At 44.9% G+C, this 22,525-nt stretch overlaps 6 protein-coding genes across 6 annotated transcripts in view; 5 read left to right on the top strand and 1 right to left on the bottom strand.

Annotated features, from left to right (window-relative positions):
* The window catches only part of LOC132450953 (Na(+)/H(+) exchanger beta-like), a 14,446-nt gene extending 7,231 nt beyond the window's left edge, over nt 1-7,215 (top strand). Inside the window, exons 6-12 of the mRNA XM_060043165.1 lie at nt 2,020-2,109; nt 2,444-2,514; nt 2,886-3,050; nt 3,602-3,716; nt 4,454-4,561; nt 5,546-5,618; nt 5,945-7,215. Of these exons, the coding sequence (XP_059899148.1) occupies nt 2,020-2,109; nt 2,444-2,514; nt 2,886-3,050; nt 3,602-3,716; nt 4,454-4,561; nt 5,546-5,618; nt 5,945-6,204 (882 nt within the window). The 3' untranslated portion in view covers nt 6,205-7,215. The remainder of the gene's footprint in view (nt 1-2,019; nt 2,110-2,443; nt 2,515-2,885; nt 3,051-3,601; nt 3,717-4,453; nt 4,562-5,545; nt 5,619-5,944) is intronic.
* Nucleotides 7,216-7,574: 359 nt separating this feature from the next.
* On the top strand, nt 7,575-8,722 carry LOC132451018 (fatty acid-binding protein, liver-like). Its single transcript, XM_060043246.1, has 4 exons — nt 7,575-7,821; nt 7,910-8,082; nt 8,380-8,469; nt 8,588-8,722. Exons 1-4 carry the CDS (start codon nt 7,755-7,757, stop codon nt 8,636-8,638), a joined length of 381 nt encoding a protein of 126 aa, XP_059899229.1. The 5' UTR covers nt 7,575-7,754; the 3' UTR covers nt 8,639-8,722.
* An 869-nt stretch (nt 8,723-9,591) lies between these two features.
* LOC132451001 (serine/arginine-rich splicing factor 10-like) lies at nt 9,592-13,018 on the top strand. Its single transcript, XM_060043218.1, has 6 exons — nt 9,592-9,781; nt 10,183-10,287; nt 11,003-11,106; nt 11,462-11,645; nt 12,007-12,060; nt 12,191-13,018. Exons 1-6 carry the CDS (start codon nt 9,717-9,719, stop codon nt 12,432-12,434), a joined length of 756 nt encoding a protein of 251 aa, XP_059899201.1. The 5' UTR covers nt 9,592-9,716; the 3' UTR covers nt 12,435-13,018.
* Nucleotides 13,019-13,210: 192 nt separating this feature from the next.
* On the top strand, nt 13,211-16,651 carry LOC132450965 (gap junction alpha-9 protein-like). The gene is made up of 2 exons (XM_060043178.1): nt 13,211-14,672; nt 15,049-16,651. Exon 2 carries the CDS (start codon nt 15,066-15,068, stop codon nt 16,614-16,616), a length of 1,551 nt encoding a protein of 516 aa, XP_059899161.1. The 5' UTR covers nt 13,211-14,672; nt 15,049-15,065; the 3' UTR covers nt 16,617-16,651.
* A 1,577-nt stretch (nt 16,652-18,228) lies between these two features.
* Nucleotides 18,229-20,937, bottom strand: mycbp (MYC binding protein). The gene is made up of 5 exons (XM_060043249.1): nt 20,584-20,937; nt 20,343-20,415; nt 20,179-20,227; nt 19,665-19,794; nt 18,229-18,434 (listed from the first exon to the last, which is right to left on the bottom strand). The coding sequence occupies exons 1-5, from the start codon at nt 20,596-20,598 to the stop codon at nt 18,390-18,392; spliced, it is 312 nt and encodes a 103-aa protein (XP_059899232.1). The 5' UTR covers nt 20,599-20,937; the 3' UTR covers nt 18,229-18,389.
* Nucleotides 20,938-22,365: 1,428 nt separating this feature from the next.
* The window catches only part of si:ch1073-513e17.1 (uncharacterized), a 3,192-nt gene continuing 3,032 nt past the window's right edge, over nt 22,366-22,525 (top strand). Inside the window, exon 1 of the mRNA XM_060044077.1 lies at nt 22,366-22,373. Within this exon, the coding sequence (XP_059900060.1) occupies nt 22,366-22,373 (8 nt within the window). The remainder of the gene's footprint in view (nt 22,374-22,525) is intronic.

Genomic DNA, 22,525 nt, shown 5'->3' on the forward strand with positions numbered 1-22,525 from the left:
AATGTTTTTTTTTTGTTTTTTTTGTCAGTGAAAATTGAATGTTGTTCTTCGGTTTTATTGTTTCTCGGAATACCGAAATTTTCTTTAATTTTGTTGAAAGTATGTAGGATTCTTCATTGTATCTGTTTATAGAAAACGGTCTTAACCATCGTTTTTTGAAAGGATGGAGTGGATGCATTGGGCGGCTTGCCAGTGTTTCTATATGTTCTAGGACAGGGGTGTCAAACTAATTTTGGTTCAGGGGCCACATACATTTATTCACAGATAGGCCAATGGAATTGAAATAAAATGCATTTCACATTCATTAACTGTTTTTTTTATAGAGTTGAGGAAAATCACCTGAACCAACTCACCACACTAAACAAACTCAAGTGGGGGCTACGAAGAAAGCCAGCATACTGCCTTGAAAATGTAAATGTGCACATATAAATAAAATAAACAAACATAAAAGTTATAGCAGTGCATGAGCAATGAGATTAGGCTACATAAGATCAAACTGTTTTGTAGGCTACTGAAGCTGAGAATGATATACTGCACAATATTCATTGTCTTTTAACATGAAACCTGAGTAAACTTATTTTCAAAGATCTGTATTCATCAGAGTGCAAACATTTCTGAAAGAGCATCACAAGAATTACGCCCAGGCCTTCTTGCTGATTAACTTTTTTTTTTTCTCACTGCAGTCTATTTGCTGCTGCTGGCTCCTGAAACTTGGCATCTTTTAGCCCTTACGAGTGCATCAATATCATATTTCTCCTTCATATGGTATTGTAGGTCAGCCTGAATGTCTTTATCTCTGAGAAGAGTGTCAAACTGACGGTGATTCGCGCTCTGATGAAACTTACAGTTTTTACAACCACACTCATAACATGATCCATTTTTTGTGTTTTGCAACACAACGCTTCTTGATTCAAAATACAGTGAAATGCCCAAAAATCTTGTCCCCCATTTGCGCTCTGTACTTGCTCTCGGGATTTTGTCACAACGCCTGCCTTTCTCCCGACCATTGATGGTGCGCCATCTGTACCCAGGCTGACGGCACGGGACCAGTCCACTCAGACCTTGTCCAGCGCTCCAACGAGAGAGCTGAATATGTCATTCGCTGTTGTAGTGTCCTTCATAGGCACCAATCAAGGAACTCCTCAGTGATTGTCAAAGTCTCATCAACACCCCGAATAAATATGGCCAGTTGAGCAATATCTGTTATATCAGTGCTCTCATCAATTGCAACCGAAATAGCAATATATGACTTGATTTTATCATTCATTTGCCTGCGAGGCCAAAGTCTCCTGTGAGCTCTGTTACCCTATCTGCAACAGTGTTCTTGCACAGACTAATGTTGGCAAAGGCAGATCGCTTTTCAGGGAACACGACTTCTGCAGCCTTCAGCATGCATGTTTTCACAAACTCACCATCAGAAAATGGCTTGGATGCTTGCACTATCTCGTGAGCAATAAGGCATCACTGACCTCGCGGCTGAAAGTAAAAGTAGACTGCTGTTTCTTCAGACCAGCTAACAATTAGTCTCCTCTCCTCTCCTCTTTTCTTAGTTGTCCTTTCAAATAGTGATATTTTTCTTTATGAGTCTCATAATGGCGCCAAATATTATATTCTTTGAGCACTGAAACTTGCTGATTACATACCAAGCACACTGCTTTTGTATTCACCTCTCTGAATAAATAATTCTCAGTCCATTTTTCCTGGAAAACTCTGCACGCTGAATCCACTTTTTGGTAATGGGGATGTCAAGTGTGGAATTCCTTCCTTTTTTTGTTTTGGCTGCCCCCTAGCGGCTGGAGGGAGCATTTTGGTTATTTCTTTAGAAAATCATAACTCATCACAGGAATGGGCTAGAGACTTACTTTTTCTTTGTTGACATACTCAGAAATTAATGCTCTACAAGGCGCGGGCCTGATCAAATCATCTCGGGCCGTATGTTTGACACCACTGTTCTAGGAGATACAACAGGGCATGAACAACGTGTGGTAAGGCTTCTTAATGTGGTGATGGGGTTCTCAGGGCATGACCATCAGGCCTCTGGTGGAACTGCTGGCCGTGAAGAAGAAGAAGGAGACCAGGAGGTCCATCAACGAGGAGATCCACACCCAGGTCAGAGAGAAGGAGCCGTCGCATCATAATAATGATGATGAATATCATTATGTTTCTTTTAATATATTTTATAATATATGAATACAATTTTTCGATAAGTATGATACTTTATATATATTTAAAGCTCCAAGTGCCCAATAAAATATAATATAAACCATGAGAAGAACAGAAACATTTACATAATGTAGCAGACACTTCAACTCAATAGTGGCTTTCAAATGAGTCCGATCAAAACAAACAATCAATATCGGGGTAACTTAATACCTCCTTGTTGTGCTTTGGTTCCTGTTATTTTCTCTGATGATTAATAATTGATAAACCATGTCTCCATTAGTTCCTGGACCACCTCCTGACGGGCATCGAAGGCGTCTGTGGACACTACGGACATCACCACTGGAAAGACAAGTAGGTCTTGGCTCTGGCCATCACCCCTCCACCATGCACCATGCACCATGCACCATGCACCATGCACCATGCACCATGCACCATGCACGACTTAGTACTTGCCTGGACCTTTTTTTTAAATTGAGCATTATAAAAATATTGACCTGGTCCTTTTTTATTTACTTTGTTTAAATACACGTTGCCCCGGCAATTTAAGCTACCTTAGTTTTGTTTATTTTAGCTTATGTTACTATAACTTATCTTAGTTTATCTCGGTTTATCTGACCTTATCCTTAAACTACATTTATAAATGTAGCTTTTTAAATGTACGTTATTTAATTAGTGACCTGTCCCTTTCATTTATCTTCATTTAAATATGCCCCGCCCTCCAGGCTGAACCGCTTCAACAAGACGTACGTGAAGCGCTGGCTGATTGCCGGGGAGCGCTCCATGGAGCCCCAGCTCATCTCCTTCTACAACAAGATGGAGATGAGGCAGGCCATGATGATGGTGGAGAGCGGCAGCTCGGCCAAGCTGCCCGGACTCATATCCATGCAGTAAGACACACACAGACACAGACACAGACACACACACACACACACACACAGTGAAACACCTTAAGTCACCCATCGTTTTTAAATTAGCTCTCATCCGTTAAACACTAGCAGCCACATTGGGCAGGTGCAATAAAATACTTAATTTGCCAATTCCACTGTGAGAAAAAACACACACACGCACACACACACACGCACACACACCTACACACACACACCTACACACAGACATGCACACGCGCCGAGTGATAGCCGCGAAAAGCTATTTTGAGTTGAAGATGGAGCTTGTCTGTGTAAGGTGAAAATTGTGCTATCTTAGCTTATAAGTGAGATATGAGAAAACTATTATTCAGGTGTTACAGCAGCAACACAACAGATGAGATGGATGTTGAAAAGGGGATTTATTTGATGGTGGTTATTAAAGTTTAATGTGTGTGTGTGTGTGTGTGTGTGTGTGTGTGTGTGTGTGTGTGTGTGTGTGTGTGTGTGTGTGTGTGTGTGTGTGTGTGTGTGTGTGTGTGTGTGTGTGTGTGTGTGTGTGTGTGTGTGTGCAGGAACATCCAGCCCAAAGTGGAGTCCAGGGGGAGAACCATACCCAAGATCTCCAAGGGCAGAGAGGAGGAGATCCGGAGGATTCTACGGTCCAACCTGCAGCAGACCAAACAGAGGGTAGGTCATAATGTTTTGTCTTTGAGACCTTTGTATGGATATAGATTCAATTCAAGATGGAGACGGAAACATTTGAACTCTTAAATGTGATTTTAGAATGAGAGTGCTGAAGAGGGCAAGATTTTGAAACTAGACAACCAAAATGTAAATAATGAATTATCCGGACCAATCAGGAAGGACATACCCTGATTGGTTAGACATGAGCCCGGTCCAGTGTAAAAAGACAAAATAATTTACAACAGAAACGGGCGTGGTTAACTTGCAACAGACTTTCTCAAATAATAATAGCCAACCCATTGGGCCTAAAAAAAAAAAAAATTGTTTGGTTCCGGTTTCCGACCGACCCTGTCAATTTATGTGCGACCCAAATTATTTTATGAGCTTTAAAAAAAAAAATGCTAACTATAATTAAGTTTTAGTACTGCACCTCTTCATTCTGTACAAGGATGAGCGAATTTTCTCGTTTTTAAATGAAAACAACCTACCTATAATTCGCTGCCGCTGGAAAAAATAAAATAACTATAATAAAATCGATCAAATTACACTCAAATAATAGCTTTAGATTGAAATATAAGCTTCAGAATTAACGACCAAAATAAAGAGGTTCATTCATAAAGATTGTGTGTTCCACACTTTGTGTGACTTCACCGTTTTCAAACCTTTCCTCTCAAGCTGTTTATTCTGTAACCGCTGACCCTCCGCCCCCCCTCGGTCTGTGTCCTCCCGTCTGTCCTCAGCTGCGGTCGTACAGCCGCCACGACCTGTTCGCCGACCCCTTCGAGGACATGAACGAGAACCTCAGCGAGATGCGCTTCCGGAAGCAGCGGGTTGAGATGGAGAGGAGGGTACGTCTCCGTGTGAATGAAGCAGCGGGTTGAGATGGAGAGGAGGGTACGTCTCCGTGTGAATGAAGCAGCGGGTTGAGATGGAGAGGAGGGTACGTCTCCGTGTGGATGAAGCAGCGGGTTGAGATGGAGAGGAGGGTACGTCTCCGTGTGAATGAAGCAGCGGGTTGAGATGGAGAGGAGGGTACGTCTCCGTGTGGATGAAGGGCGCAGCGCTGAAGAGCGGTTGTTCTGCCACATGTTCCCCATCCCTGCATAGCGATCTGGTTGGTCCAGCTCGAGTTTTGAAACTTTGTATTTCTATACCGCACTGTGCAACGGACCAACTGTCTTTTAATGTTCATTATCATTGATTGTGGCAACGGAAAGGCTCAATTGCATGAGGCACTTATGGCACTTATGTCTATGAACGTCTTTACTGTACCGACAGCGATATATTGTTATTTGTCTTTCTTCGGACAAATGCAATTATTGTAAATCGCTTCGGATTAAAGCATCTACTATACGCCCTCAATTTGCCAATTTTTTGTTAACTAAATATCAAATATCTAAAAAAAATTTCATTTGATCGAGTCTCCATCGGGAGTAACGGTGGGTCACCATCGTCTTTCCTTTCGATAGCTTATGCAGACAGGGGACGCCACACCTCTCTGTCCGGAGCAGTCAGGGTGGGGCGTCTCTGCTCAGGGACGCCTCGACACTCAGCTAGGAGGAGCCGGGGATCGAACTAGCAACCTTCCGGTCACCAGCCAACCCGCTCTACCTCCTGAGCTACTGCCCGCTCTACAGAAGGCTGTTTCTTTGCCCCCTTTGGATTGTGGTGGTTTATGAACGATCCAGATGTACGCTAACCTGTGTGTGTGTGTGTGTGTGTGTGTGTGTGTGTGTGTGTGTGTGTGTGTGTGTGTGTGTGTGTGTGTGTGTGTGTGTGTGTGTGTGTGTGTGTGTGTGTGTGTGTGTGTGTGTGTGTGTGTGTGTGTGTAGATGAGTCACTACCTCACTGTGCCCGCCAATCGACAAGAGACCCCGCCGGTGAGAAGGGTCCGCTTTGAGTCAGGTGAGACACTCGCACCACGGTACCGAGTCATGATGCATGTCTCGGCAGTTTGTATTCCCAGTGTCATTCTTCTATTGTGAATGAATTGGCTTTATAACATACCTTTTAATGTAGGGAATATAGGAAATATTACCTTTTTATGAAAAGGGAATAATAACCAAAACATCCTTAAAATGTTTTTTAAAGTGTCTCTCTTGTGGCAACCTGACCAGATTAATAACCCTATTAAGACTACTAGCCCTTGAATATTGGCAGTTGGTATCTTCATTGGTACACCAGACTACACTTTTGACATCATTGTCTCTGATTATGTGTGTCTTCACCAGACGACCAGGAGAGTTCCAGAGAGAGTTCCGGCGTCAGGGCTCGCAACGTCGGGCCCAACTCCTCTCCAGCCGATGCCATCAGCGTGTTGGAGGAATCCCCTCCTCTGAGGCCCAATCGGAGGAGCGATGGCGGGGCCAGGCGGAGCACGGAACACGGAGCACAAGCGACGGACGACGACGACGACGACGACGACGCGGAGGAAGAGACGGGAGAACCCCAGACACCAGCGCGACGCGTCAGCGACCCCGGTCCGAACTAGCACAAAAAAAAAACGACTTTATATCGGGACGACTCGACAAAGGCATATCCCAAACTGAAACTGAAAGTGGCGGACGCGCTCGGGCTTCCTGCTCGTCGAGTTTATTTAAAAACATCCCAGAAAAGCCACATCTATCTCAGACATTGACATGAGACGATTATTTTTGGTTGTGTTGTTGTCATATTTAAATTGTTTGCCAGTGTTTCTGTCATTACATTTTCACACGTTTAATATTTTATACTGAAATAGCCTACGTGCGAAGAAAATAAGTAAAAGAATGTATGAAAAAGTGCTTTGTCATTGTTACTGTGACTTGAGTACACACTGCTTCCTAATAAGAGGAGATGTCTGAGCTGTGTCTTGGCAAATAAACATACACTCCTTTCTAACAATGTTTAAAACATTGTAGTCTTGAAGCAACGCCTAAGGTTTAGTTGCTCGACGTCGTTCCCTACTCATGGCACAGATATTAAGAAATTAATATTCCAGGAATCATCCGCAGACCAGTTTAACCAGTATTCCAAAATGACCAGAAAACAATCTTTGCACTTAATTGTTTGGTTTTGCAGCACTTCTGCATGAATGTTGAATGTGTTTTCGCTCAGGAACTGAGCGACGTAAACGGACAACCCTTTTCATCACCAAAAAAAATGGGGTTACCATGAAGGGTTCCCATCCAAAAAATAGTGTTCAGTTTCGTTACAATCCTCAGGAGGGTCCCTATCTTGCGTTGCCTGTTTCTCGCTAATGTGCTTTGTTGTGTCATCTTGAAATGCCACAAAAGAAGATCTCAGACAACAAGTGTCAGTTAAATTTATATATTTCCACCTTGGAAGTTCCTGCACTGTCAGAAACCGTAGTAAAGAGTGAAACACAGACCTGTGAGACCATAACTTGCCTCTGCACAGTGATGTATATGCCAGAGCTTTTTGCTGTTCGCAGATGTTTGCTTTAAAATGTATTGTTTTTGTGTGCCAAAGACACTGTTTATATTAAAGTGAATATTCTGATGCCAAATGTGAATTTATTTGTCAAATTAAAAGAAAATACTTTACAGAAGTACCTTGAATAAAGACAGCTGTGTCTTTGTTTCTCCAATAATGAATTGACATAAGATGTCAATTAAATTGTGATTTAAAATCACAATTTTACATCGTAGAAATAGAGATAGCCTTGTAAATAATTTAAGCTCATATATTTCCCCCTTTTTTTAATTAATTGGCCACCTGTTAACCAACAAGTAGCCTATTAAAATGTAACCAAGCCACGGCGGCTTGAAAGTGAAAACATTTGTTATAGTCATGCTCAAGTCATTATGTCTCTTCTCCACTCCTCCTGTTTCAACAGCTGAACGGGTAGCCAAGTAGTGGAGGGGGAAAGTAAGTACTGCCGTGGTCTCCCAGGGGATTTATTGTATGAATAACAGGGACTTCGAAGTACCCAACATGCCAACCTTCCGTGCGTTTGTTTGTACGAGGGCTCCGCAACGCCATGGACAACACAGTCGACAGGCTGCATAGGATAATCAGTATATCAAACCAACAGCAAGCATGGACTTCAACGGAACCTGGAAGGTGTATTATGATGACAATCTGGAAGGGTTTCTGAAAGCAATGTGTAAGAAACGCCGTTGAACTTTGATCCGATTTTTGTTGAACTTTGATCCGATATGGTTGTTTAACTTTTGTTTGCTTTTATTTGAAAGCTGTACCTGAGATGATGATCAAAATGTCCAAGGACGTGAAGCCGGTGACCGTCATAAAGCAGAACGGCCCTAACTTCACCATCGAGGTGAAGACGCCCGTACGCACCAACGTCAACTCCTTCAGCCTGGGGAAGGAGACGGAGATCACCGCTATGGATGGGAGGAAGTTCAAGGTAGGTCTACTTCCAATAGTCAGTTATTAGGAAGTTATGGATGGATCAAGCATCTCAGCTCTGATCCTCCCTACCTCTTGAGGTGTACAGCCTCTATAAAGCATTAGTTGTCTACCAACCCTAAACTATAGCCTAGTTTAATTTTTATTTCTCGTATAAACAAAAAAACAGCAATTTCTTTATATTTTTCTGTATTCTCTTTATTAAAAACCATCTTCAATATTTTCATCATTCTTCATGTATCTGTAAATGAATGAATGAATGAATGAATGAATGAATGAATGAATGAATGACCAGTGTACAGTCAGGGAAGAGGAGGGGAAGCTGGTGTTCGAAACAGACAAGTTCACCTCTGTTCGTGAGATCCAAGGAGAGGACATGGTGGAAGTAGGATTAATTTTGATTCATTCAATGATCAATGGATCAATGTTTTGTTTTTTAGAAGTCCAATTGCAGTATGACGAAGGCATAATCAACAGATTTAAGCATCTCTTCCTATCTGCAGACGGTGACTGCTGGCTCCGCGTGCCTCATCAGGAAAAGCAAGCGGGTCTGATGAACGTCGGCAACTACCAATATGGCCACCAGATCGCGCCAAAGTCTTCCTCAAACGACATTAAATGATTTGAAGCAAATAAAATAGTTGTCGGTCTTTAATACCGTTTCGCTATGTTAAACTATTATTGTCGATTGTTTATTTTTTTTTATGCTTTTCTTCTATGCACATGATGATTGGGTTGTTCACGGGATTAGACAAGACTAACGGAAAGGGCTAGTGTTCACGGTAATGAGAGGATCTAAGGGTGGCAGAAGAGAGCGAGGATGGATATGGAAATACCGCAGGGAAACTCAATGTAACAATCAGTAGGCCCTACAAATAAAGGATGACAGACATAATAGATACATCACATCAGCTTAAAAGGGGCTGGAGTCCGGAGATAATGAGTTTCAGGAGAGAGGATGTCGCCAGGTACGATTATACGTGGGTACCTAGGTGTGAAATAGGGAAGTAAAATGTCCAACCAAAGTGGAATCTCACGGTCAAAGCCATTTTCGTGTAATAACGAGTTAAAACCAAATTGGGTTTCCTTAATAGGAAGCGAAAGGTAAAACAAAACAAAAAGGTAATATTGTCAGGATTAATTTTTCCACGTCTGTTGGCATGCAAGGGACTGGATTATGCACTGGAAACAATATAATAATATATAATATAATAAAACAAATATAATTACTTGTAGGCCAATTTGTATTAACAGAGAAACACCTCACACTCCAGTGCAGTGAGGTGCCGGTATTTATTGTTGTTGGTGATTCGTTCCCCCAACAACCACGCTTCACAATACATTGGCTTTTTTTTCTTTTTTTATTACTAGTAGCTACTAATCAGCATTCATCAGTTTGCATTTATTCAATGTAGCAGGTTACTGGCGTCTTGGTTCTTTAAGAATTGCAGTGGGAATAACTGTTGCAAAGGGGTCAATAAAATACATTTGAAGGTAAAAGTCCTGAGGGGCGCTATCGTTCTACTCGATGAGAGGTCGCACCTGCGCAGTAGTAGCGCTGTCTACTTGTCAAAGCTAATCGGCTTGTTTGAGGAAAGACTCCCGATTTCCAAGCAAACCCTCTTTTGACACATGGCTAGATATATGAGGCCGCCGAACACGTCACTTTTCGTCAGAAATATTTCTGATGAATCCAGGTGAGTCGGCAATCCATTGCACCCTGACGTCTTAATTCCGACAGATAGTACATTTCCTCTTAGCTCTTGCTAACTTAGTTAGCCTGTGCTTGCGTTTGTGTGTATAAGATCTCTGACCAAAACCAAATGTCAATGTGAATGTCAATATGTTTAAGGTTAACGAGACATTTAACTGATTGATTAACTAAAAAGGAAGCAATCAAGTGTTTGCATTGGGCAAGAAACGGTGAACCTATAACGACGAGATGCGCTTGTATCGTTGTTGTCGTTTCCAGGCCAGGCTCATGCAATGTAGAGCGCCGACGCTGTTTGAATCCCCGATCTCTCTTCCAAGTTGTACACATCTCATAACGCATCTTACACATTGTCAGATGAGTCAAACTTCTATCTATGGTGTTCAGGCCTGAGGATTTACGCCGTGAGTTTGGCCGCTATGGGCCCGTAGTGGACGTCTACGTCCCACTTGACTACTATACACGTCTGCCAAGAGGATTTGCATACATTCAATATCCTTTCTGAAACCTGTAAAAAAAAAAAAAAAAAAAATCAACATTCTGTGAACTTCTTTGTGTATGGTAAGCTATAATACTATTGTGTTGAAAATGTTGATGTGTTGATGTATGTTACTGTGATTTCTATGAACATCTAACCTGGATTTTTCTGTTGTTGCCTTAGAAAAAGTAAAAGCATCCAGTTGTGGACACCGTCACCACACAAAGTTACAAAGACCCAATGTAGAATTAACGCTAAAGCAAAGTCACAAAGACCCGCAGGATATCAAAAGCCCAAGACAAAGCATAGAAAGGGGAAGAGGTTGAAATACAAAGATTTTAAAGCATGAAGAGGAAAAGTAAAGTGCATGGAGCCAAGAATTCGAAATGGTGGCAAAGATTTGGCGAGAAAGCAAAGAGGTAAAAGAGGAAAAGCAGAAAGTCGTAAACGGTGTAAAGAACAAGATGAAGCTCAAGCTGGTTAAGGTAACAAGCTTCATTCCTTTTGTATCCTCCCCAAGAACCTCAAGCAATTTGACAAGATAGAAAAATTATCGGTTTGACATGTTGGACCAAAGTAACTGTTTCCCTGCTATCATGCTCTCTCACTCATGTAATTGGCCAACAAAAACCCCTGGGGCTTTGTGTTCTGTTTTTCCGCAAAAAAAAAGTATGTATCTAAGAAATGTATTTGGAGAAAATGCACAAAATCCTTAACCGCAGTTAGCACATTCGAAGACATCCGCGATGCCGAAGACGCCCTGCACAGCCTCGACAGGAAATGGGTGTGTGGTCGACAGATCGAAATCCAGTTCGCACAGGGCGATAGGAAGAGTAAGAAGTCTTTTGATTGATGGATTTGTATTTTTGGTGTGTTTATGTGTATCAAATAAAAGAATCGGCCTCGACGTCAAAAGTGGGCGTGTCCATCTAGATGTATGACGGAAAGATGAGCAACGTTTGCTGCAGTCCACTGGGTAGGCTGGTAGGCTGATCTATCCAGCGTACATCTAGGTGGACACGCCCACTTATGATGTCAGAACAGGGCAGATTTTCATAACGGCTTGTAACGGCTAAACACGCGCACACCTGGTGGTATAATATTTCACCTTTTTTATAACGCGATATTCATGCAGAACTGCAATAACAACTCCGACCCAAGTTTGAAGTAACCGTGTTTTGGCGGTAGCTCCGGGACAGATGAAGTCCAAGGAGAGGAGCTCGCCCGGCCGCTCCACGTCGCGGTACGACGACGAGTCCGATCGCAGCGGCGGCGGTCGTCGCCGGCGGTCGCGGAGCCGCAGCTACGAGCGCTACCGGTCCCGGAGCCCCTCCCACGAACGGCGCCCCCGCCGCCCAGAAAGCCCCCGGGAGTGAGTGGACCAGAATCAATGTATAGATAGATCAATGTATTTCTCAACAGACATCAGAATCATGGATGCAGAGATGATACAAAAGTGTGTGTGTGTGTGTGTGTGTGTGTGTGTGTGTGTGTGTGTGTGTGTGTGTGTGTGTGTGTGTGTGTGTGTGTGTGTGTGTGTGTGTGTGTGTGTGTGTGTGTGTGTGTGTGTGTGTGTGTGTGATTCAGTGGCTGAATAGTGCAAAACTGGTACTCTTCTGCTTGAGCAGGAATGCGGTTCTGTTCAATTGAAAGCCTTTTGTTGTCTTGTTTGCGGTGGCTGTATGGCCACAATGAGGGAAATTAACGACCTCTTTTTATGTCTCCATTCATAGTTCTCGCGGACGAATGTACGCAGCGCGGAGGAGCCGAAGCAGGGAAGACGAGAGGTGAGTCTTCCGGTTCATTCGATTTCAAAAGTCGTCCGACCTTTCCATTATCCCAGTTGGGAAGTTTGAACCCCCTCAAGGAGAGGGCCGCCCCCACAGAACGGCCCTCACGCACCTCCCTCCTCCCCAGGTACAAGACGCGGCCCAGGAGGGAGTCCAGGGGGCGCTCCCGCTCCAAGTCCGCCACCCCCAGAGACGAGGGCTACCAAGGCGCCCCGTCCCGCGACCCACGGGACCCACGGGACCCACGGGACCCGCGGGACAGCCGCGACCTGAGGGACGTGGGCCGGCGGTCACGCACTCCGTCGCGCTCCGTCTCCCGGTCGCGCTCCCGATCCAGGTCGTGGGCCGGTCGCAAATCGGGGGGACACTAGTTCTAACCCCCCAGCCCCCCCCCCCCCCCACCCCCAGATCCTTGCGGTCCTACGGGACGTAGAGGGAAGGTTAACGTCTTGGAATGTGTGTCACACAATCTTTTCTTTGTCTTTTTCGTTAAAAGGGATTCTCTTGTCACGCACCGAACCAGTTCCGGGGCGACATGCTTGTTGCCGACATTTCTGGTGTTGTTGTTTTTTCGGGCCCGTGGTTTTTCTCAAATTGAGCACTTGTCTTTTTCTCCCCTGGCCAGAAATCTTTCGGTCTTGAGGGGGTTTCTCGAGTATGATGTATTGGTAGTGTTTTGTAAATTAATTAACCTGTTTGAATGTCCCTCCCTTTGCCTTTTTGTTATATGCAGGTTGGTTCCAAAGTGCTATACAATATAACCTTTAATGTGTGGTTCTTGCAGTAGCAGTTGAGTTTGTGTTTGTCTATAAATATGAAACCAACAATACTGGTTAAAAAGTTAAACTTTTTTTGTAAGAACGTGTCATTTTATATACAGTTTGTTTCTGTTAAAAACAACGTCTTGTTATGCGTTTTCTTTTTCTTTAATCGGAAATAAAGAAGTTATGACAAATTTGTTTACTAGACTGGCTTTCTTTCACTTCAAGAGAGGGGTTACACATTTTGGTTAACATTCTGCTCTCCCAGAACCTCGATCCGTTTCATGTTTATTAGGAACAAACAAAACTAACCCCATTATTTTAAAGCAGATTTGCTCACAAAAGACTATTTTGACATCCCAAATAAAATAAATTCACGATGATGATCTGGGGTTAAAGCTGTGATAAATATTCTTGAATAGGGAAAATAATTCACATCACTAGCTTTCAGATCCCTATATTCATAGGCGAGATGTATTACGATTGATTTGAACGTTAATGAAACACCACTGCCAGCCGCTGAGAAGTGTAAATTAATTATGGATGTTCCCCATTTATCACTGCTTTGCAAAAAATTAAAAAACGTAAATCAAAGCGGACTGTCAAGGAATGAAATGTGATGTTTCTGTTATCTAATATTTGCGCATTATCGCCTGGAAATTTGTGATATTGACAAAATTGCCATTAAATTAAGGACAGAATATGTAGGTGCTACCAGAAAGCATCCCATACAGTGAATCTTAATTTTTCTGGTTTGACTTGCCATCCTTCATTTTGATCAAATTCTTGATGCTGTTGTTTTGACCCTTGTGCATAGGGGTTTCTACAAGACGAAAGAATAAAGCCGGATGTGTGGAACAAAGGATTACATAAGAGACAAACTCTTTCCTCTGCCCATCTCCTATGTGCCCCACATTTTGCCTTTATTGGAATTACACTGTTTGAAAAAATTATTGATTTGTGTTGCCTGTCACGGTGACCTTGTCTGCCATTGAGGATTTCCATGTGGAACGAGCTGAACGCATCTACGCTATACGACTGTACTTATTTCATTCAATAATCACTCGAAAAATCGACTGTATCCCATAAACAACTACGAATGAGTGACACCTATGTTAACCCAACAATGACGCCCTGGTGAATAGGGTCTACACAGCTGGATGGGTTTCCATCACTTCAGGGAAACCCAGGGATATGATGCGTGCTCTGGTACGGAGTCAGGCTTCACTCCCCGATGTACGCGACCTGGCCTGTAGGCTTCCTTGAGCAAGGAGCCCCTAACCCCTACCTGCTCCTTAATGACATGCATACGAAAGGACTTAAAGCTGCTTTAGATCTAAACGTCCGCTAAATGACTAGATGGTACACTAGATGGTTCCTCCACACAATGAGTTCAGGGGTGACAGGGGTCACAGGGGTCGTGTGGTGACCCCTGGTTCTGCCGTTCAGCCCCGGACCCGGCTGGGTCTGTATGGAGGGCATAGACAACAAACGATTTCATATTCGGTAGTACATTCTGTGGTCTGGGATGAACCACCCACGCCATAAACCCCCTGATATCCAGTTCACCCCCCTGGAGGGCGAATGGAAAAAGAACACAGCATTGATTTAGCGAGTTGGCTTCTATGAGTTAACTGAAGCGTTGCAATGGACCAGGGATCATTCGGTTCTCCGCTCCAGCACGGACGGAACCTGGAACCAACTGATAATTTTATATTTCAGAGTTCATAATCTTTTCTAAATTGGTTTTTCATCAAATTACAGCGATGGATTAAAAGGGTGCCAGGGCTTTGGTTGTCATGGGAGTACAGCCAGAAGGGCCTCTTATTTTCATATCCAAAATGAGCGGTACGTTTACCTATTTTAAACTTTCATTGATGTTTCTTGGTAAGCAACTGAATACATTTTGTCAATTTGAAATGGGTTAAAGTTAGTTGACTGTCTTCAGAGAAGGTATGTCTTTTGTTATTGAAATTCTTATCTTTTTTGAAATTGCTATCTCATATCACTTTTGTTGATGTAGGGGGAATCATTGAAAAAAATGTCATCATTATTGTATTCCTATCTGTGCCATTGGGGATAGACGGCCTAATAACCTAAAAACTAAGACAAGGAACGAAACTAGTCGCAATGAGACCTGGGATAGCCAAGAATGTTGGTTAAAGGGAGAGCAGGCAAAAATAAATCAAACCAACTAAACCCTGCAGTGATATTCTGCCTCCAGCGGGATCTGTGTGAAAGATGGGAGACTGGAACTTCCTGGGCGGGATCTTGGAGGAGGTCCACATCCACTCCACCATGGTGGGCAAGATCTGGCTCACCATCCTCTTCATCTTCCGCATGCTGGTCCTGGGCGTGGCGGCGGAGGACGTGTGGAACGACGAGCAGTCCGACTTCATCTGCAACACGGACCAGCCCGGCTGCCGCAACGTGTGCTACGACCGCGCCTTCCCCATCTCCCTGATCCGCTACTGGGTGCTGCAGGTCATCTTCGTGTCCTCCCCGTCCCTCGTCTACATGGGCCACGCCATCTACCAGCTGCGCGCCCTGGAGAAGGAGCGCCACTGCAAGAAGTCGGCGCTGCGGCGCGAGCTGGAGGCGGTGGAGGCGGAGCACGCGGAGGCGCGGCGCCGGATCGAGCGGGAGATGCGGCAGCTGGAGCAGGGCAAGCTGAACAAGGCGCCGCTGCGGGGCTCGCTGCTGCGCACCTACGTGGCCCACATCGTGACGCGCGCCCTGGTGGAGGTGGGCTTCATGTCGGGCCAGTACCTGCTCTACGGCCACCGCCTGGACCCGCTGTTCAAGTGCGAGCGGGAGCCCTGCCCCAACCGGGTGGACTGCTTCGTGTCGCGGCCCACCGAGAAGACGGTGTTCATGATGTTCATGCAGGCCATCGCCTGCATCTCGCTGTTCCTCAGCGTGCTGGAGATCCTGCACCTGGGCTACAGGAAGCTGAAGAAGGGCCTGCTGGACCACTACCCCCACCTCAAGGACGACCTGGACGAGTACTACGGCAGCAAGTCCAAGGGGAACTCGACGGCGCACCAGGTGTGCACGGGCGCCTCGGCGGGCCGCAAGCCCACCCTCCCCACCGCGCCCAGCGGGTACACGCTGCTGCTGGAGAAGCAGGGCAACGGGCCGACCTACCCCCTCCTGAACACCTCCTCCGCCTTCGTCCCCGCGCTCCCCCCGGAGCTCGGCGGGGGGGCGGAGCCGGGCCTGGGGAGCCGCAGCGCGGCGGCGGCGGCGGCGGCGGCGGCGTTGCCCCGGTCCACGGAGCAGAACAGCAACTCCAACAACACGGGCGGCGAGCCGCGCTCCCCGCCCGCGGACAAGCAGGCCCCGCCCGAGGGGCTTCTGGCCCGGGGGCCGTCCCTCCCCGGGGACACGGAGTGCGGGGGCTCCGAGTACCCCACCCTCCCCGTCAGAGACACCTCCTCGTGCCCCTCCCTGGCGGGGAACCCCGTGAGGAAGCTCCGCCGCGCCAGCCCGCCCTGGAACTGCTCCACGGTGCAGGAGGGCAACGTGTCCGACAGCGGGGACTCGTACCCGGGGAACGTCCACGGGAAAGTCCGGGGCTCCTCCTGCGGGCCCCGCACCCGGACCGTCGCCAAGTCGGAGGCCAAGAGGCCGAGCCGGTCCCAGAGCCCGGACTCTGTGGGAGAGCTGAGCTCGGCGTCGCGGCACAGCCGGGAGAGCAACAGCCCCCCCGCCGCCTCCTCCCCCAACCGCCGCACCTCGGGGGCTAGCAGCGCTAGCAGCAGGAGAGCCGCCACTGACCTGCAGGTGTAGCTGCCGACCCCCCCACCCCCCCCCCCCCCACCCCCCACCCCAACGGAGCCCCGGGCCCCCACCTCAGTGGAACTCATTCGGGCCTTTCCTTTTCTATGGTGGTCCTTTAATATGGAATGAGAGCATTCCCTAGAGTCTAGGATAGGGGGCAAGAGGCAGCAGCTGTCTAGACGAACGTTGCAGCTGTCTCAGACGAATCAGCCGCAGTCGTCAATCTGCAATCTCTGAACTAAGCCGCACACGAGGAAATCAACAGCAGGCCAACAAAAGGGCACAGACAATTGGACACCATGGATCTCTTGAGAATGTGTTATTTTCTTACTGTATTATTTTTGCGGGGGTTAAGACAAAATTTTACCACCTCTGCCGGATTATTTAACTATTTTTCACAGGTTTAGATTGGTTAACTGTGTTTATTCAATTAAGAGTTTTTGTGATTTTCAAAGTATCTTTAGATATCTTGCTCACCTGTCATGGATTGAATTGATGGTTTGGATCCCAGGCCGGCCCACTTAACACTTCAATGCAACCATTCTATTTAGAAAGGACATTGAAGCACCCACGGCCAATGTTTTAACTTAGATGTAGCTTGAATTATAACGACCAGCAGCCATGGAAAAATAAGATTTCAATGACCTATTGCCTGTAATGAAGGATTGAATATGCACAATGTAATATCTTTTTTATATTGCCTAATAATATGTGTATATATGTAGGCCTATCCAAAAATCGATCAATTTGACTCAAATATATATTCAGAGGAAGAAAGTAAGGCACATAAATGTAGGAAGCCCATTTAGCTTTCAGGCACTCCAAAGGCCTTGAAAAATAGGTCATGCTTACTAACGAGCAGAAGTACATGTTACATGTTTAAACATCGGTGCATGTTGCATTTAATTCCGGTCTGTTTAAATGTTCATCAGGATATTCTAAAAATAGCCAGAACATTGAAAAACTGGAGCATGAAGTCGATATGGCCTGAGGCTTTAATCTACTGTTATCAGTGTTATGCAATGCGTCACAACGAGTCCACAAGTCAATCAATGAATCCTGTCTCTCTGTTTGTCTCGTGTAGTAATGTATGTGGTACATTGCTTGTACTGTTGTACTGTAGTTGTTGTACTGTACTACATCACAAACAGTCCTTACAACAAACTCACAAAAACATGTTGTTCTACCCTTTATACTGTAAGAAATTTGATTAATTTCTGTTAGCCTTGAATTGGTAGAAGGTCAAACCAGCACCCCTTCACGAGAATATTATGCAATAATAACGGAAGTGAACAGGGACTGATTTGAACTTTGTAACTTGATGTGGATACTGAGGTTGCATGTAATGCAGTTGTCAACAAACATTTTGATATGGCCTCCCATATTGGCCTTCAGGATGGCCTCTATTTATAATTTTCCGTGGAGAAATGTTTCATCATTCTGTTTTTTATTTGACATTAATGAATGAATATTAAAGCTGTACCAAAGTATCTGAATATCGAATGTAATCCTTGTTCGTAAAGTGTTTTCACATGGCTGGTCAGGTGGTGTGAATAACTTGTTTGACTTCGCAGTTCTGGAGACTCATCACAACGGTGTCAATGACAAACAAAAAAAGTCATTTTGATTATTAACCACCATCTTTTTTATTTTGGTCTCTCTCCCAAAATCCACAGAGGTTTTACTTTACAAGGCTCTTCCACCCTCGAGGGAAAACGGTGAATTATAAATAACAAATCACAAAGCTGCTATACAAGTGTTATTAATAACTGTGAATCTTCTTTATTCAGAGGCTCCTTCCTCAGGATTCGGTTCATACTGCAAAAGCTGAGAACCAAAGGATGCAAACATTTACGGTTTAGACATTTACCATGCAGCTTACAATGAAAGCCTTTTAGACTGCCGTTAAAGAAAAGCCCAAACCCCAAACACCACTTATTGATCGGTCTGCATCAGATGACCCCCTCCCCCAGTGCATGTGATTGGCTGATATGCTAACCTGGAGTGTCAATGCCGGAAACCTTTCCTGTGCTTAGTGACATTAAATTGAAGGGGTGTCCACAGGGGAGACGCAAGCCCCGCCCCAGAATGAAAAACACCTCAACGCAGTGTGGGCTAGGCTCCCCGGAACATGTTGTGGATAGGGCCTCATGCTCAGAGACGCCTACAGGTATACTGCGGACATCAGGGTTAAAACCAGAACCTTTCACCCTTTCACCACGAGACCACCGTATTCCTTATAGTCCTTCTCGGTCTCTCCGGTCTTCGGGAGCCGGCCTTCTTTCACTGCCGAAGGTTAAAAAGAAATCGGCTGGACAGAGAGCGTTTGCCTATCGAGCCCCCTTTCTATGGAATAGGCTGCCATCAGCGATCAGGGAAGCAGACTCTGTGGAGCTATTCAAAGGAAAGCTCCAAACGCACCTCGACAATCTTGCATTTGGAACATAGGAGTGTGAAAACGACACAGATGCGATGTGAAGACCACTCTGTGTTTGTTTGTGCTTTTGTTAATACAGTATACATTCCCACTATGTACTTTTCCGTTCTAATTCACTAAGCTGTCTGTTGTAGCGTGTTGCGGTGACTGGACTGGATGCCTGGACTCTCCTCATGGTTAACCGGCCAGCACCACATCACCAATTTAATATGATGTGCATGTATTTACCTGTGTGTCAATTATGGCACCCATTGCACTCCTGACCATCCCTGGAAGAAGGGATTCCCTACTATGCGTTTCTCCTCAAGATTTCTTCCTTGCTAATTTCAAGGGAGTTTTTCCTAAAGGGGGGGTGTCATACATATTTGGCCCGTTAAGCCCTTTGAGACTGTAATGGTGATTAAGGGCTATACAAATAAAATATAATTGAATTGAATTGAATTGAGACTATACTGCGGCGGGGCACGGGGGCCCGAATAGTTTAGTCGGGGTTAGGGTGATTAGTACTATGGCTGTAGGATTCCTGGAACCTGATTCTCCCCCCCCCCCCTCCTCAACCTATGTTTTGGTTAAATATGACAAGCAATCACAGGGAAGCTGTGGGTTTCTCATTTCCCCACCTTCTGTCTGAGTTCCTTGTTCTCCTGGAGCAGCAGTTCGTATTTCTGCTCGAGCTCAGCCATCTCCTCTCGCAGGCTCCCCACGTCAGCTGGCTCCTCAACCGGTGGCCCCAGGTTCTGCTTTATGAAGCTACACCACACAGTCAAGGACTCAAAGGTCTGGCTCCCACTGTGACTGGAGCCACGCTAAAGGGGTGTATACACTGTATGATCATATATAGAGTATTGTATGGTATATACACACTTTGATCTGTAATTGCCTTCGTCTCTGAAGGATCTGAGCATAGGCCGCAGAATATAGAGTAGGCTTAATAATAAGCTGACCAGGTTTCTGAATTGAAAAAGAGGGACATTTGTGGTTTGGCAGTCTATATATCAACAGAATATCTCAAATATACTTTTGCCTCTTCTTATCATGATAAATGTCCAGCTCCGGCCAGGGACATTTGGTAACCCTGCCTAATATACAGTTATAAAACAGACGGAAACAAATACAGGATCACATAAAGGATACTCCAAGGCATTGTTAGGTTTGTCAGGCTCCTCATAAAGTGTCACCAACACTGTGAAAAAAGAAGCAAACGAACACATCAGCATGATAATGTTGACAGTGTAATGGTTGAAAGCCTCGCAGCATCTTCTGAATACTGTTACAACACGTTTGTTACATATACTCACCATTGGTCAGGCCATCAAGTACCCCAGATTTTTCGAGGTACCTTCTGAATTGTTCACGTTTTGATTCTGATGCCTAAAAACAAAGTATATGAATGTCTATAAATAGTACACTGACATCAAACTAAAATGACAATATTAAATGTTTGGTACATTACCAGGCATAAATTACCGCAACATGACATTACCACCAATGTCTTAGCAGACCCTGAAAAACGATTTGTACTTTACTACAGCAACTTACCCTGTAATGGGCCATGGCTGCGACCCTTGATAGTTAAAGGTGGAGACGAATGAAAGGAAAACGATACTTTAACGTGAACTAAAGTCTCCTGCTTGCTGGATTCAGCCAAACAAGCGGACGTCTTGTATACAAGTCCGTTTCCATAACAACGAATACAAAACGTCAAAGTAAAATTATATTTAAAAAAAGATATAAAGGAATCACAAAAGAACAGACGCGGCAAAAATAACCCACTATATGTAGTGGTAAATATAAAATATGAAATTGGTTTCGAAAACAACAACTTCGTTATTCAGGGAAGCGGTACAAGCAGGAAGAGGGGAGGTAACGTCTGGCGACGCTCTGCGCTGAGAGTTGCTGGATGGACGTCAACGTAGACGTACAAACATCTGCTCATGCTTGCACCTGATTGGCTCACGTGACTTGTTTTCCCCCGCTCGTAGGCGTGATCCAAATCGTCTAGACTCGCAATCACAAACGCTGTTTTGCCGGTCGCTGATGCTATTGACACGGTAGTGTACGAGCCCCTTTTTTAGAAACCGGAGCACAGAAACCCTTCCTCCAAACCGTGTTGGGCTGAGAAGACCTTCTGTAAAGTAAGTTTTGCACAGAATACGAATTATAATAACGTTATAACTTATAACATGTCAGGCTGTCTATCGTAGTCGTGAATGCGTTCTAACGTAACAACTATTGGCAATCAATCAATATCTACGCTGCATAACCATTAGAACAGGTACCTTCACCGTTATAGCTCAAGTGTTTGTTTCATGGATGACCGCCCCTGTATGTGTACATGATTATTAATGGCTTAGTAAGTTGATCAACTCTAGTAATAAATTGCTAATTACAACTATGTATATTAGGCCTATTTAGATGTTCAATAATCATATACGCCGAACTATATCATCACTTGAGTCAATAAAGGTTGACTTTGTTCATCGGCAGTATCCAGTAGTCTAATGCAAGTAGCTAGGCTGATGTTTGTAGTAGGTTAGTTCTTACGACTTTTTTTGTTTCACTTCTTCACTTCTCTGCCTACAACTGTGGACATATGTACAAGGCTAGGGCAGGCTAACTCAGTTTTGACTTAGGCAGACTTACAGCAGTATCATTCTTTCAGAGCAATGAGACAGAGGGAGGGAGAGAGACAATAGAGAGAGAGGGAGAGTAAGAGAGAGAGAGAGAGAGAGAGAGAGAGAGAGAGAGAGAGAGAGGAGAGAGAGAGAGAGAGAGAGAGAGAGAGAGAGAGAAGAGAGAGAGAGAGAGAGAGAGAGAGAGAGAGAGAGAGAGAGATCTTACTCATGCCACTGCTTGGTTCACCACACAGAACAGCATCAGAACAGACCTTTGACGTCCTAGTAATGTTTTGTAGTTACACTGCTATGATATACCCCATTCTCACCGCAATACAATGTTAAAAACTAACATTGTATTGTGGGCAAATAGTTGCCTGTTTGCAGATTTAGATCAATCACATGCTTCCTCAAACCTTCATCCTCGGTTTTTCACTCCTTAATATCCTGACAAATGTTTAACCAGGGGGGGGGGGCTCTATCATCCAGCCTGTTCCCCTCCAGCTCACACGTGCAGGGGGTTCCCCTGAGACAGCGATGATCAACTTAAATGTAAAAATCACAAGCTCTCTAGTAATCTTCTTTTCACTTCTCAATCTGGCTCATAATGATTACCCAGGCCTACTAGTCCACGCGTCTCTGTGTGCGACGTCAGCTCCATTTGATCACATGACCCCCAAAGGCATCTCAAATCTCAGCGTTATGAATGTATCAGTAGCCACAGTAAGCCTTATATTCACAACCTCTACAATCTAAACTGTGTGGAGGGGGGGAGGTGTGAAACTTTTAGAACATGACTTGCGTGCACCTAGGACAATAGTTTCTGAGATCTTGTTACGTGCCTTCCTATTGACGGTGTACAAATC

The sequence above is a fragment of the Gadus macrocephalus genome, chromosome 22 (assembly GCF_031168955.1).
Source record: "Gadus macrocephalus chromosome 22, ASM3116895v1".
Taxonomy (NCBI): Eukaryota; Metazoa; Chordata; class Actinopteri; order Gadiformes; family Gadidae; genus Gadus; species Gadus macrocephalus.